Source organism: Hibiscus syriacus, unplaced genomic scaffold (genome assembly GCF_006381635.1).
Source record: "Hibiscus syriacus cultivar Baekdansim isolate YM2019G1 unplaced genomic scaffold, ASM638163v2 tig00008262_pilon, whole genome shotgun sequence".
Classification (NCBI taxonomy): Eukaryota; Viridiplantae; Streptophyta; class Magnoliopsida; order Malvales; family Malvaceae; genus Hibiscus; species Hibiscus syriacus.
The window spans coordinates 18,014-34,176 of NW_024062160.1; the positions used below are offsets into that span (position 1 = coordinate 18,014).

Consider the following 16,163-nt stretch of genomic DNA (forward strand, 5'->3'; position numbering starts at 1 on the left):
TAAAAAAACCAAACACACCTATATTCGTATTTATTCGTTTATTAAATAAAATAAAAATTTTGTTTATTCTCGTTTGTCTACTACTTATCACTGTTCAACTGCTACCTCTTCTTTTCGAGGGGGCCTCCATTTTCGATCGACGAAACTGCTTCCCACTACTTTTTCAGACTTCATCTGCTCATCTTGCACCTTGAGCTTTTCATCTATAAGTTCCAACAGTTGTTGAAGGCCCACACCAGTGAGTGCAGATACTTTGACGTGTGGAACATGCTGAGGTTCAGCTTCAGAATCTTTTAGCGCCTTACGGTCATTAGAGGTCTCAGCTTGCTTCTGGTCATTCAGGGTATTCCAGTAGTCATCCGCAGACTCGTCCTCTGACAACAGCCAGCCTTCGGAGTAATCCCCTTGCTTATCGTCATTCAATAAATCACTACCATCAACCGATTTCTCATCTAATAGCTCCGACGCCACATCAAAATCTTCTTCTGGAGAACCTTCAGTCTCGCCGTCTTCTGCACCCGAGAAATCGCCGATCTCAACATCTTCAGCATCACCCATTTCTTCTTCATAATCAATCTGAGTCAATTGTGAAGTTAGAAGACATCTTCATTCCTTTCTTCTGTTTAAATCCCTGAGGGGATTAGAGGAAAAAATGTGTACCTTGTTCCAGGCTTCAATCATGTTCTGAAGTTTCTCTTCTGACACTCCAATTTGCTGAAGAACTTGCAACACCGTGGAACGATGCTCATCGCGATTAGGCGCAGTGCAATCTATTACATGCTGCAGAAATATTTGGAAAAAAATCTATAAGCAGACCGGAATGCATAGGTTCACCACTGTTAAAAAGATTTGATTGGTTAACGATAATCATAAGGTCATCATCTTAAAACTAAACTGCTTTTATAAAACCAGAACTACAATATAAAATAGATTATTTTTTATGAAAACTAATAGAGGAGGGTTTATCCATTCATACCACAAGGAGGTCAGCCTCTAGAACCTCTTCTAAGGTTGAATGAAATGCTTCCACCAACTATAAAGTAAAACCCATTAGTGAAACGATGAAGACTGAAAAGAAAAACAGGATTAATGTCACATGCCCAATGCTTCTAGGTTACCTGCACTGGCAAATCCGATATGAACCCCACAGTATCACTGAGTAGCACTTTCCTCCTGACATGTTATATGCATAATAAGATCAATGGCAATATATTATAGTCTCGTCAATGATTAAAATGAAAAGTTTATCTCCATTTTCCAAAATTTGAGAGAGAGAAAAACATTAGATATGGACCAACTTACCCTGAAGGAAGAACAACACTTTTTAGTCTAGCATCCAATGTTGCAAACAATCTGCACATCACTGGCTCCGATTAGCCAAGATTCACCCTTCTACTTATAACAAGGAATTTAACTTCAAGGGGAAAATGTCTTAAATAATAAATATACCTTGCATCACTATACAGATCACTATCTGAGAGTGCACTAATTAACGTAGACTTCCCCTGTTAATAGAGAAAATACGGTAAATGTTGAGCATGAGAAAATAAGGAAACAAACTGCAGTTCCGGTTAGGTTTTGGTCACCTACAGCATTTGTGTATCCTACAACAGCAACAGTAGATAAGCCTTGGCCATCAAGTCCACCTCGTTTTTTACGAGCTGCACGTTGCACAGATCGGGTACGGCGAACCTCTTCAATCTGGGATAACAAATGATTCCGCCGTTCCAAGATTCTAAGAATAAGCTCCAGTCAGTGAACATTCAAACAAACACAAAGTTAATAAGCATTAAGGTAACAGATCACAGTGAGTCCAGTTACAGAAAGGGAAACATAAAGAGACTGAAAACAGGCATGCCACATCCAACTAACCAGATCCAAACTGAGGTGAGAGGATTGAGGAGGAATAAGTTATTCACTAATCACTAATATGGATGTTAAAAACAATGAAATTCTGTGTAAAACTCACATATTTCTGCTGTAGGTAGTGTTACATATTTATACAAGTAGGAAACTCTTAAGCTAGGAAAGTAGCTAATTCTAAGGAATACTCAATCCCTTAAAAGTTAGGGATTACAACTGCTAAGGAATATTTACATAATCCTATCTTAATTACTCATAATGTTCCTAATTTAGGAATCTATTTTCTGATACTCCCCCTCAAGCTGGAGAGTGGATGTCTTCATCTTCAGCTTGCCTGCAAACGTTTGAAAAAGCTTACCAGGTAGTCCCTTGGTAAGTATATCTACAACTTGATCTACAGTGGAGACATAGGGAGTACAAATTAGCCCATTGTAGAGTTTCTCCTTTATGAATTGTCTATCCACTTCAACATGTTTTGTTCTGTCATGTTGAACTGGATTATATGCAATATTAATTGTTGATTTATTGCCACAGTACAACTTCAATGGACCTTCCCACTTAATCTTTAAATCTTCTAAAATAATCTTTAACCACAACAATTCGCAGATTCCAAGTGACATTGCTCTAAACTCAACCTCTACACTGGATCTAGCCACAACATTCTGCTTCTTGCTTCTCCATGTCACTAAATTTCCTCCCAAAAAAGTACAATACCCTGAGGTTGATCTTCTATCAACCACTGATCCTGCATAGTCAGCATCAGTATAAGCTTCTAATGTCAAATTTCCTCCTCTTTTAAACAAAATTCCCCTGCCAGGTGTGTTTGAAGGGTACACCTGGCAGGGGAATTAGGATTGTGCATAAATTGTCTCACAACTCCAACAACATAGGCAATGTCTTGTCTGGTCTCGTATGTGATAGGTAAATTAGTCTCCCCACAAGCCTCTGGTATGAGCTTCTGTCAACTGCTGCATCCTCCATTGTATCCCCAAGCTTGTGGTTCACTTCTATTGGCGTTTCTACTGGTTTGCACCCTAGTTTTCCAGTCTCTTCTAGCAAGTATAGGGTGTATTTCTGTTGAGATATGAAGATCCCTGTGATCAGAGGTCGGATTAGTGTTATTTGAGTCAAAGATAGGTTCGACAGTTACCTCGGTTTGTATAGGAGAGGAAGAGGATGATTGAGCCTGCACTGGTGCCTTTCTTCTTGAGTAAACCAGCTGAGGACGAGTAGTGCCCTGAATTTTTTACTGAGTAATAGGGTCAGGTTGTAAGGTGGTAGGTTGGTTAAAAACAAAAGGTTGATGGATTGGCTGTTGGGAAGAAACAAAAGGTTATTGGATTGGCTGTTGGGAAGAAACAGAAGGAGACTCCTGGTGCTCAGGAAAGTCAATGAGACTGAAGAAGGAAATAATCTATGTCCTTATCTTCCCTGAATGAAATCTCCCCCTGAAGATCAGGACGAGTAAAATAATTTTCCTTTTTTGAAAAAGTGACATCAGTTGAAATAAAATGTCTCCTTGTATGTGGATGATAGCACTTGTACCCCTTTTGAGTGGAAGAGTAGCCAATAAAAACACACTTTAATGCCCTTGATCAAGCTTCCCCTGATTTTGAGAGTGTATATGAACAAATGCAACACAATCAAATATTTTAGGTTTAAGGTTAAGTGAGGGGTTGAAGTTTGGAAAGAAGTTGTTTAGGATTTGGATAGGACTTTAGGATTCAAGGACTTTAGTGGGTAGTCTGTTTATCATATAGGTGGCAGTCAACACAATTTCTCCCCAATACAGTTTATGTACATTTTTTTGAAACAAGAGGGCTCTTGTTATGGCAGGAAGATGGCCATTTTTCCTTTCTACTACTCCGTTCTGTTGGGGGTATTTACATACGAGGACTCGTGAATAATGTATTTTTCTTGAAAATAGGGAGATAAGACTTTATTGAAATAGTCCTTAGCATTGTCTGATCTAAACCTCTTTATTTCTGCCCTAAACTGATTTTTAATCATAGTATAAAAGGTTTTAAAAGTGGAACTTGATGACACTTGCTTTCGTCCGTACAAAATATAACATATATATAGTATTATTATATGATATTATAAGTTATAGTACATATATTTTTATTTACATTCTACTTATCTTGTATAGGCCCAAGTACAAACGTTTCAAATCCCATGACCCATTACACAAGCATCCCGTTTGGCCCAGTAGCACACGTGACCTGCATCAGTCTCTAAGCCGAACCCTAGAGCGCTGTTCCTCGTTCGAAGTCCCCATGCTACACGCCACCAACTCCAACTCTTTCAGCGCAAGGAGAGCACGAAGCAACAACCCACAACCGATTATCTCGGTTCAACAGTAGACAAGTCACAATTGTTAGTTTTTTACTAGGAATCAAATGCCCAAAAATAGGGTTGCTTGAACCTTATAAATAGCATGTAATCCCACTGTAAATGAGGGGGAGGAATACGAAATACAAGCAGAAAATTACTAGCAATCTAAAGCGAAATCGAAGCTTTTCTTTTGCAAACTCTTGAAAAAACAGTAGGTAAAGTTCTTACCTTTTGGTGGTTATATTGCATGCTCGTTTGTTTGCTTCACTTTCCTTTTTCTTTGACTCAAGAAACGCTGAAAAACGCCGATGAACATGTAGGGGTAGAATGTTTTTTCACAACCTTCGAGTTTAGATCTACCCCGAGGCTTTGTATTTGGAGAAAACTATTTAGATTTTTGAAACGAGTACGCCGAGATCTTCCGAAAAAGCTATAAAAAAATTTGACTTTTGCCGCCGATGACTGGCTGCCGTCGCCGATCAACGACGGCGGTGAGGCGGCGCGCGGCAGGGCAACCGCTGGATTCTGGAATGGCTGGCCCCTGTTCTTCATTTTCTTAAGAACATTTGAGAGTGTTTCAAAAGGGGAGGGAGGCTCTCGTTAGTGAAGAAGAGAAAGTGAGAAGTAAAAGCCAAAGCAGTGGCTTATATACCGGCCCGATAACCCGACCCAATGACTTTAGACCCTCGTGTTTCTGTTTAAAAAGGGGTAAACCCGCTTTTGATCCCTCCTTCCTTAAAGGTCTGCTATTTTAATCCCAAATCTGATTTTGAAACCCCAATTCCCTTTTAATTTGGCCACTCAATTTTCTTTCCTTTCAATTTAACCCCTCTTTTGTTCCAAGATCTAAATTTAATTTTGAATTGACCCTTGAATTTATTCTTTCTTTCGATTTAATCCTTTTTTAAATACTTATTATTACTATTATTTTATATACCTTGTTTATAAGTTATTATATATGTATATTTATAACTAATATCATTATTTTTTTATTTTCCTTTACTATTTACATATGTAATATTTTTTTTGTTTTCTTTTTATTATTATTAACGTATATATATATTCTTTTTTACTTTGTTTTCCTCGTGTAATTATATATATTTTCTTTGTTTCTTTTAATTATTAAATATTATATTATAAGGGCCCATTTTTTTGTTTGGTTTCAACTAAAGTCCCCCCTCCCAAATTTTCGATGAAGTGATGGGGGGTAGGTTTCATTTTTTTTAAATATTATATATATATATATATATATATATATATATATGTATATAGTTTATATGTTTTATTAGTATTTTGATGTATATATTTTCCTTTTCAAATAGTACTATATGTACATATTATTTCTTTACTCTGTTCTTATCTTATTTATTTATCTATTTATTTAATTATTTAATTATTTTTTCTTCTCTTTATTTTTATATTTCCTCTATCTTTGATTTATTTACTCATATTTATTTATTTATTTATTCATGTATATATTGTCTTTGCTCTTTTTTATCTCGTTTTATTCTTTTTCCCCTTTATTTTATTTTATTTACTCTAACACATTCACTTTTAAAGGGCATGATTTTCAAATCCATCAAGGGTAAGTAATTTGGATCGTTATTTTACCTTTTAATTTAAATTTACGACTTTCTTAATTAAAGACAACTGAAAATTATATAGTACCAAAAGGACAGTTCAAGGGTGCTAGCCTTTCCTTGACTGTAACCGACTCCCGAATTCGACACATCACTGGTGAAATGCAGATCATGTAAGAAATAAGGTATCCGGTCAACCAATTTACTTTTAAATAAATGATCGGTGGCGACTCCAATTCCATTTTCCTAGGTCGAAGCCCAATTCCGGGCCCAACCGAAAGACGGTTGCGACAGCTTGGCGACTCCGCTGGGGACACAGGTAAGTGAGTCAGGCTAAGGTAATTTCCAGTTGTCTTTTTAACTAAAAGGATGAGTTTAAATTTTTAGGTAATATTTCGATCTTTTTTACTTACTTTTGATTATATTTTCGAGTAAATAGTTGTACTAATTGTTTTCTCATGATTTCAGCCTTCAATTTTTTTTTCACTTAAGGCTCTAAACCCGAGCTCCAAACCCGTTTTAAATGGGGGTGAAAGCGAAGCCTTCGTGTGAATTTATTCACCGTATGAGCCTAGCAAGTAGCCTTCGGGATTCATATACCTTATGCCTTCGTGTGAATTTATTCTTCGTATGGGCATAAAGGAATGTGTCCTCTCGAGTTTAACTTAGTCCACACAAGTCTGTGATGGGTTTAGGACTAAGGGTTTGGTAAGCCCAATGGGGCACCGGCAAGGAGAACTCGGGTACCGTTTATTAGAACCTAAACTGGAAAGCTATGGAGAAATAAAGCCTACCCCGAAACCACATTTCAAACCCTAGGACATTTTTACTCTAACCATGTTTTTGTTCCTTCTTACTCCTCTTATTTTTCTTTTGTCATTTCATATTTATTTATATGTTTTCATTTTACTAACGTTTTTACTTTTGTGTTTGTTTTCTAGCATTTGCATCATTACAAGAGGCTATTGTTCCCTAAAAAGCGTTTGTTATACACAAAATAATTCGAATTAATGGACAAAAGTGTTGTAATGCAAGATATTAAAAACCCTGAGGTACGACTATGGTCCGAGAAGACCCAGAAAGAAAAGGGAGATAGTCTTCAAGGAAGCTATATGTCAGAACTGGCTAATTATGCCTCTATCAGCCTAAAACATAACAATGTTCAAGAACTTCGAGATATCTGCGACAGTTGGAAGAATGATCGAAAACAAAAGTTCAGGCAACGGTACGGTGACATTGCACTTCTACTCTAGGTTAAGACTGATGAGCCCTTAATCAGAGCCTTGGTTCAGTTCTAGAACCCGGGATATAATTGCTTCACTTTTAACCGAGAGGACATGGTGCCCACCATTGAAGAATACACTACACTGTTGCATTGTGAAAACATCAAACTAGAGCGAGCCTACATTAAACACATTAAAAGTCAGCCTTTTAAGAATACGCTAGCCAGGGTTGCAGGAGTAGACGAGAAATGGGTAATTGATCGGACTCAGCGCAGAGGCAACGAGGAAGGGATTGAATGGTTCCACATAAAGAAATTAATGAAAAACCACCCTGATGAGTGGAAGACTATAGACTTGTTTGCACTGGGTCTGTACAGTTTGATTATCTTTCCAAAAGCTTTGGGTTGCATTGATGCAGTCGTGGTAGAGCTGTTTGAACAACTCCCAAAGCGAATCAACCCAGCACCAGCCATCTTAGCCGAAACCTTTCGATCTCTCAACCATTGCAGAAGAGCTGGCGGAGGAAGGTTCGTTGGGTGTACTCAACTCCTTCAAGTCTGGATCCATAGCCACTTTTGGAAGACTAATGGGGTGGCCTATCGCCGGTTCAGCACTACCTATTCACCTTTGGAAGAATTCATCACAAGGAAATGGCATGAAGGTGCTTCAAAAGAAAAGTGGATGAAAGTCTTTACACATCTTCAGGATCGGGATATTACCTGGAGAGCCTCTTGGTTGTTCCTCGGTGACGTTCTTTTCCGGTGTGGGGATTCTGATACTATGATCTTACTCGAACTTTGGGGTGCAGTTGGGTATGCTCCGTTGTTAGCACTTAGACAATATGGGGCACGTCAGTTTGTCCCCGCAACATACGGACTAATTAAATCAGAGTTTGTGTATAGCGGTGACAGTTATAAGAAGATGATCAAAGAAGCATCTGAGTCATGGAAGAAAGTATTTCGAATGGATGTCGTTGCTACCAGAGACATGCTTACTCCGGATTATGTGGAGTGGCGAAGATTGAGAAAGAATGATAATGTCTCGGTGCCAGACTGTGAAGACACTCGGACTATGGAAGAACATCTCAGGCCTGTCCCTTCCGGACTTGAGATAGCCAAGGCAGAGTTTGAAGCTGTGAATAACGAGCTGAAGCAGAGAATTAAGGAACTTAAAGCTAAACGTTATCAATGGAAGCTCGATGCCGACTCACAGAAAGATAAAGCAGACAATTTGGAAAGGGAACAGAAGAGAGTCTGTTTTGAGCTCGAAGACTTAAGAAAAGGCTATCAAGATAAAGTCAAGGATAACTCCAAGTTAAAAGTAACCTCTGAATACTAGAAAGACGAAGCTCATAGTCTGAAAAGGAAATTCGAGGGGCCCGATGAAAGAGCTTGGAAGGAACAACTGAAGACTGCGCAAAGGCGCTTGGCAGACAGTCAACATCAGAACCAACGCTTGATAATCCGGGTGGCAGACTTAGAGAAACAACATGAAAAGGATGGCAAGACAATAGCTAAGTTAGAAGTTGTTGAAGATGGGTTCAAAAGGCAAGCGAACGAGCTTCAGATAGTGCCCTTTGATGGATGTTTACAGTGGTGTTTCCGTTGGGAGCAAGCACAACGAAGGGTAAGGGCCAGAGACGCAACCATCCGAGATTTCCTGGAACAAGTACAGAAGGCGGCTCGTCATCTTCACGGCCTGGCAAGGGAAGTAGAAGTGGTTCGACAAGGCATTCAACCAGTAAGATATGAAGGTAGAAGACTTGTCAACTTACTGTAAGCCGTTAGGGGTCTAGAGGATTTAGTCCGAATGTACCTTTAATTTGTTTTTATGTCTCTTAAAAGATAAAACATTTTTGTCTTAATAAGGATTATTTATAATAATGGACACTTTTTTGGATCAATGCCTCCAAATTGCATACATCATGCATTGCATTTCTTGCATTTTATATTTCATGTTTGTTTTTATTTTATATTTTCCATGTTTTTACATTCTTATTAACTAACAGAGCATGTCTCAGACACCAAGCTTACCACCGCAAGCATTTGATACGCATCACCCTCACAACACTCGTGCAAAAAAGAAAAATAGATGCCAGAATCGAGAAGATTGAGGAGAACATGGCAAGACTGCAGAAAGAATTAGAGGATAAAATGGCCCAAAACAATCAACGTACCATGGAGTCCATTAAGAAAAGCACGGAGTCCTTAGTCGATCAGATCGTGGCTAAGTTATCTGGTTTACAACAGATAAATGCATCCGGAGAAGGTGCATCTGAGGGGATAACCATAACACCGACCCCACAAGTGATTGTCTCATTCGGGACCTTACCCGGACTGCAAGACGACTCATCTACCGCCAAAGGAAAAGCTGTATCAGTGGCAACTTTACAGACTTCTGCGGTAAAACCTGACAGTCATCCGGACGACTGCCCTATCCCGGATTTTGACGATGAGGATAAGACAAAGAAGATGGAAGAAAAGATCAGGATGTTAGAAGACCAAATGAAGATGGTCCAAGGAGACCATGATTATTATGGTGTGGATGCAATGGAACTAAATTTGGTTCCCGATTTGGTGCTTCCACCAAAATTTAAGGTTCCTGAGTTTGAGAAGTTCGACGGGAACAACTGCCCTTCAGCCCATATCACTATGTTCTGAGATGACAGGGTACGGAAGAAATGACCAACTCTTGATCCATTGCTTTCAGGAGAGCCTATCCGGTTCAGCTATCCGGTGGTACAACTAGCTTAACCGAACTCATATCAAGACATGGAGAGACTTAGCCAAGTCTTTCTTAGAGCAGTACAAGCATATCAATGATATGAGACCAGACCGAGTTATGCTGTAGAGCCTAGAGAAGAAGCATAACAAGAGTTTCCGACAGTACGCACAGAGGTGGAGGGATTTATCTGTGCAAGTTCATCCACCCTTGGATGAAAAGGAAACTAGAAAGTTGTTTGTACAGACCCTGAAGGCACCTTACTTCGGGCATTTGATAGCAATCATGTCGGGAAGTTTCTCAGATTTAGTCATGGCTGGTGAGATGGTTGAACTGGCCATAAAACAAGGAAAGATTGAGGGAGGTGATTCTAGTAGAAAGCCTCCCGTGAAGAACAAGGACCGCGAGATCAACAATGTCAACACCTACAACGCTAGCAAAGGTGTTACGATCTCAAGTTCAAAAACAACTGCAGTTGTACCATCTGGTACTTCTAACCAATCTCAGAGAGAACCAAGTAGGGAAAGGGAAAGGGAGTAGATCGATCCCATTCCCATGACATATAAAGAGTTATATCAACAACTCTTCGACACTCACGCAACATCACCCTACCCAATGGATCCGATAAAGCCTCATATCTGAAATGGTTTGACGAGAACGCCCACTGTGAATACCATGGAGGTGTGCAGGGGCATTCAATTGAAAACTATCTCGCCTTTAAGAGACTGGTACAACGAATGCGGAATAAAAATTGGATTCATTTCAATTCCGGAGCACCGAGCGTTGCCCAAAATCCCTTACCTAATCATCAGGAGACAAGAATCAACGCTATCATCACCGAGAATGGCAAGAAAATCAAAACCGGTGTTTCGGAAGTCAAAGCTCCTTTGGTTTGGGTATGGAGCCAAATGGTAAAGACGGGGCTTCTTACACCCCAATCGTGTGCAACAAGGATTAAAGATGGTAACCATTGTTGTTACCACAACGAAGGAGGGCATAAGATGCAAGATTGCCCAGAATTCAAGTCGTTAGTCCAGCTCATGATGGACCGAAAAAAGCTAGAATTTTACAAGGAAATTCAAGATTCTTCAGAAGAAGATGTTTGCACTACCGAAGAATCATCCGACAAGAGGTATGGCAGGGGTGGTCCTCTGATAATTACCCCTAAAGCGAAGACGATAACAACAACACAAGCCAGGGTGGTGATCACAGCACCTCGGCCTTTTTAATACAAGGACAATCGACAAGTGCCATGGAAGTACGAATGTCAAGTGAGAACTTCTAAATGATGTGATGGCAAAATGGGGCAGAGACCACTTGAACCTTTCAAAGAGGATGTACTAGTTGTCAACGAACCTATAAAGGAGGAAGAAGCCAAAGAGTTCCTGCAAGATCTTGAAGCACAGCGAGTACAACATTATAGAACAGATCCACAGCTTACCAACGCGTACTTCAATGTTAGCGCTATTTTTGAACTCGGAGGCACACCGAGAAGCACTGTTGAAAGTCCTAAATCAAACGTTCGTGCCGCAAGACATACCAGTCAGCAAGATGGATCGACTATTAAACAATATTCAAGCTGATAATCTCATCTCATTCTCAGATGATGAGATTTCATCCAGAGGAAGAGGCCGAACTAAGGCATTACACATCACTACCTATTGTAAGGGGCATGCCTTACCGAGTGTGTTGATCGATAACGGCTCAGCCCTGAACGTGATGCCTTTGGTGACATTGAAGAGGCTGCCAATAGATACATCTCATATGAGAGCCTGTCAAAACGTGGTCCGAGCATTTGATGGGACCAAGAGAGAGGTTATCGGCAAGATCGAGGTACCGTTGACCATCAGACCTGCCACCTATGGCGTCGAGTTCCTTGTGATGGATATCATGTCATCCTATAGCTGTCTTTTGAGAAGGCCATGGATTCATCAAGCAGGTGCAGTACCCTCCACGCTGCACCAAAAAGTCAAATTTGTTATTGACAGGGCCTTGGTAATTATCAATGCTGAGGAGGATATCGTGGCAAGCGTGACTACGAAGGCCCCATACATCGAGGTGGATGAGAAAGCGGTAGAGTGCTCGGTCCACTCCTTAGAATTTGTGAATGCCACATTCGTGGCGGAAGGAAAAAAGATTCCAAGACCCCGACTCTCCGAATACGCAAAGATGAAGATCAAGCAAACCTTAGGCCGAGGTGTTAAAATCAGAAGGGGGTTTGGGAAGTTACTACAAGGAAGGATCAATCCAGTCCTCCCTGTTTTGAAATTAGACCAGTTTGGGCTCAGTTTTCAGCCCAGTTATCATGAAAAGAGGAAGGAAGTCCAGAAAAACCAGGAAAGGAGATTAGCAAGGTTGATTGGAAATGAACCCCAATGGAAGCCTCATAGTTGTAAAAAGCGCGCCTGAGGCGCAAAAGCGCAAAGGCTCACTGAACGGGGCTTTTTCAACACTGAAGCGAGGCACGTATCTTAGGCGCAACGAGGCACTGAGGCACGAGGCTCAGTCGAGGCACAATTGAGGCGCGATGCTCTGAAAACCTTGTAATTATTATTGCAGGGCTTCTCTCCTATGGGCTGACCCCCTAAAACCCTCAATCGACTGAAGATGATGAAATGGCAGCATTGTATTGTCTTCTTTGAAAGGGATCAGGAGATCGGAACTCGAGAAAGGATCAGTCAAAACGACACCGTGTTTTGGGTCTCCAGTTGCACTGAGCATGAAATTCAGTGGGAAAGTGAGAAACATAAGAGCAAAAGCTTACCTGGTTTAACGAAAGAATCTCCGGTCAGAGACTAAGAGAGAGACAATGTTGCGATCGATTTGGCCGTGGAAGAGATGGAAACAGATAGACAAAGAAAAAGGCTGAAGAAGCGAAGTAAAAGTGAAAGTGAAAGAAGACAATCATATTAATAATGATATTTATAAACACGTGTATATTTATCAACAATTTACACAAAGTTTGAGAAAAGATAAAATCCATAACTATTATTTTACTCAGCATAATTTGTTTTATTGTGATTTCTTAATTTTTCACGTTACCAAAATATTATTAACATGTAAATGCAATCTTTTTGTTTTATTAATATATTAATAATATGATAATTTTTTTATTAATTTAAAATTTTTAACTTATAATTATTTAACATATTGATCGCGAATTAATATGTAAATTGAAATAATTTCAAACAAATCTCGGAAAGGCTGATACAATATAATATGATATTTTATTGAGGCAATACAATGTTGTCATCATCTTGAGTTGAAGCTCGAAAGGAAAGGAAAAAGTTATACTACACCTTGTAGATGAAGATGATGAAGTTGTTATGCTAGAGAGCGACACTGAAGAAGAAGACATTGGGGATTGTGAGACGGATGAGGAGGAAGATGATGACATACCACTTGATGAGGATGAGTTTGATGTTTGATGATGATTATCAGTGACTTTATTTGATGTTTTGTTTATGCATGTTTAATGTTTTTGTTAAACTTAGTACTTGATTATGCTTGTTGATAGCTTTTATGACGTTAAGTTGGTATTTTGAGTTTGAGAATGAACTCTATTGAAGCTTAATATTGGGTATCTATGATATTTGAGTTTGATTGCATTAATATATACATGTATTACAATTTTTTGGATATCATGCGCCTCGCCTTCGTGAATCATGCGCCTCGCGCCTCAAAGCTCCAGGACACTTTGCGCCTCGATACGCCTTGAGCCTTTGATAACTTTGGGAAGCCTATGACGTTCCCGCCTCTTTACAAAACATTCAAGTCAGGTGGTTATGTGTTCGAAACCACCATATCCGAGTTAGAAGCAACTCTGGAAGATCTGGATATCAATGTCGTGACCACAGAAGATGTTGACAACGGAGATAGATCCGGGATATGCCCTCTGCCACCTGGGTTCTTGCCTAGCAGTTCGTCGGTGGAAGAACTACCTGTGGTTTACAAGAGTATTTCAGAGTAATATTCGAACTACCCCTACTAACCTATACCCAGGACAATAGGTGATCTTTTGTAAGGGTGAATAAATATTAGGTTTAATTTCAATAAATGATGCATTTTTTATAGCCATGGCAAACAAATTTTCTTTTATTTCTTTTTGAATTCATTGTTTATTTTCTTCATTTCCGTTCTCTTTCAAATTTAATTCTTTGACTGTTTCGTGTGGGATATTTCCTCTCACACACCCATATCTTCTTTGTCTCTTCAGGACCCCAGATAACGATAATGTAGGCACTAATGATCTTGATCCGAAAGTGGATTTTGAATCAGCCATTTGCCTCGGGGAATTTGATGAATGCGACACTGAAGAGGAGTGTAACTTGCCTACCGAATTGTTGAGGATGGTAGAAAGAGAAGAGAAGCAAATTCTGCCACATGAGGAAGCGATAGAAATCTTGAATTTTGGCACTGAAGATGACAAAAAAGAGGTTAAAATCGGCATAACTCTCTCGGCTGAAGCAAGACAAAACCTGATAGTCTTACTTCAGGAGTACAGAGATATGTTCGCCTGGTCATATCAAGACATGCCGGGACTAGGCACAGATATGGTAGTTCATAAATTGCCAATTAAGCCAGAGTGCAAACCCGTGCAACAGAAACTGAGAAGGATGCGACCTAAGATGCTCCTTAAAATTAAATAAGTCAAAAAGCAATTCGATGCCAGTTTCCTTCAAGTGGCCAAGTACCCAGAATGGAAGGCCAACATAGTGCCAGTTCCGAAAAAGGACTGGAAGGTTCGTATGTGCGTCGATTACCGTGATCTTAACGAGGCGAGCCCTAAAGACAACTTTCCTCTGCCTCACATTGACACGTTGGTAGACAATACAGCCGGGAACGCTTTCTTTTTCATTCATGGATGGATTTTCAGGATATAACCAGATCAAGATGCATCCTGAAGACATGGAGAAAACCACGTTCGTCACAATGTGGGGAACCTTCTGCTACAAGGTGATGCCCTTCGGACTAAAGAATGCTGGAACAACAATCAAAAAGCTATGGTGACCCTGTTCCACGACATGATGCACAAAGAGATAGAAGTTTATGTCGACGACATGATTGTCAAGGCACAAACCGAGAATGAACATGTCGAGAATCTGAGGAAGCTCTTCCAGAGGTTGAGGAAGTTCCAGCTACGACTGAACCCTAGCAAGTGTACCTTCGGGGTGACATCCCGGGAAACTGTTAGGCTTCGTGGTCAACAGAAAAGGCATTGAGGTTGATCTTGACAAAGTTAAGGCTATCCAGAACCTACCTCCACCTCGAACACAAAAAGAGGTTCGAGGTTTTCTAGGTAGATTGAATTACATAGCTCGGCTCATATCTCAGTTAACCGATAAGTGTGACCCAATCTTCCGTCTTCTCCGAAAGAACAATCCAGGAGCATGGGATGAAAAATGTCAGATTGCATTCGAGAAAGTAAAGGAGTATTTGTCTCACTCTCTTATCCTGATGTCACCTATTCCGGGCAAACATCTAGTCTTGTATCTCTCCATATTCGAGAACTCCATGGGGTGTGTCTTAGGACAACATGATGAATCCGGGAAGAAGGAAAGAGACATCTACTATTTAAGCAAGAAGTTCACCGATTGCGAGGTCAGATATCCTCCTATCGAGAAGGTCTGTTGTGCTTTAGTCTGAGCTACAAAAAGACTCCGACAATACATGTTGTACCACACTACTTGGCTCATTTCCAAGTTAGATCCCCTGAAATACATGATGGGTGTACCTGCTTTATCTAGAAGGTTAGCCCGATGACAGATGCTCTTGTCGGAATTTGACATTGAGTACGTGAGCCAGAAAGCAATCAAAGGAAGTGCCATATCGGAGTTCTTGACCAGCAGAACCGATGAGAATTACGAGCCTTTGGACTTTGACTTCCCATACGAAGACTTGATGACTATCTCCTTAGAAGAAGCAAGGACTTCAACGGACAGTTCCTGGAGAATGCATTTCGATGGTGCGTCAAATGCATTAGGACATGGCATCGGGGATATCTTAATTTCTCCAGAAGGGGGTCACTACCCATTTACTAGCAGACTCAACTTCGATTGCACCAATAACATGGCAGAGTATGAAGCATGCGTCTTGGGAATCTGAGCTGCACTGGGACAAAGCATAAAGACCTTGCGGATATATGGAGATTCAGCATTAGTAATCTATCAGCTCCGCGGAGAGTGGGAAACCAAGGATGTAAAGCTGTTAGAGTACCGAAAACTAGTACTGAACCTGCTCGAAGAGTTCGACTAAGTCACCTTCCACTATGTGCCAAGAGAAGAAAATCAAATGGCTGACGCTTTAGCTACCTTGGCAGCCGCATTCAAGGCTGGCGGGGAGGCTGAAATGATGCCAATCGACATGCAGTTGTATGAGTACCCGGCTCATTGTTACCAAATCGAAGTGAAAGACACCAAGCCTTGGTACTACGACATTTTAC

At 40.2% G+C, this 16,163-nt stretch overlaps 1 protein-coding gene and 1 long non-coding RNA gene across 2 annotated transcripts in view; one reads left to right on the forward strand and one right to left on the reverse strand.

Annotated features, from left to right (window-relative positions):
- The window catches only part of LOC120202155 (GTP-binding protein At3g49725, chloroplastic-like), a 25,891-nt gene continuing 9,728 nt past the window's right edge, over positions 1 to 16,163 (reverse strand). The window contains exons 7-13 of the mRNA XM_039202634.1: positions 1,591 to 1,735; positions 1,450 to 1,505; positions 1,303 to 1,353; positions 1,119 to 1,173; positions 977 to 1,033; positions 661 to 780; positions 1 to 576 (exon numbers count right to left, since the gene is read on the reverse strand). Of these exons, the coding sequence (XP_039058565.1) occupies positions 88 to 576; positions 661 to 780; positions 977 to 1,033; positions 1,119 to 1,173; positions 1,303 to 1,353; positions 1,450 to 1,505; positions 1,591 to 1,735 (973 nt within the window). The 3' untranslated portion in view covers positions 1 to 87. The remainder of the gene's footprint in view (positions 577 to 660; positions 781 to 976; positions 1,034 to 1,118; positions 1,174 to 1,302; positions 1,354 to 1,449; positions 1,506 to 1,590; positions 1,736 to 16,163) is intronic.
- The window catches only part of LOC120202162, a 20,889-nt gene continuing 18,944 nt past the window's right edge, over positions 14,219 to 16,163 (forward strand). The window contains exon 1 of the long non-coding RNA XR_005523713.1: positions 14,219 to 14,231. This is a non-coding gene — a long non-coding RNA (uncharacterized LOC120202162). The remainder of the gene's footprint in view (positions 14,232 to 16,163) is intronic.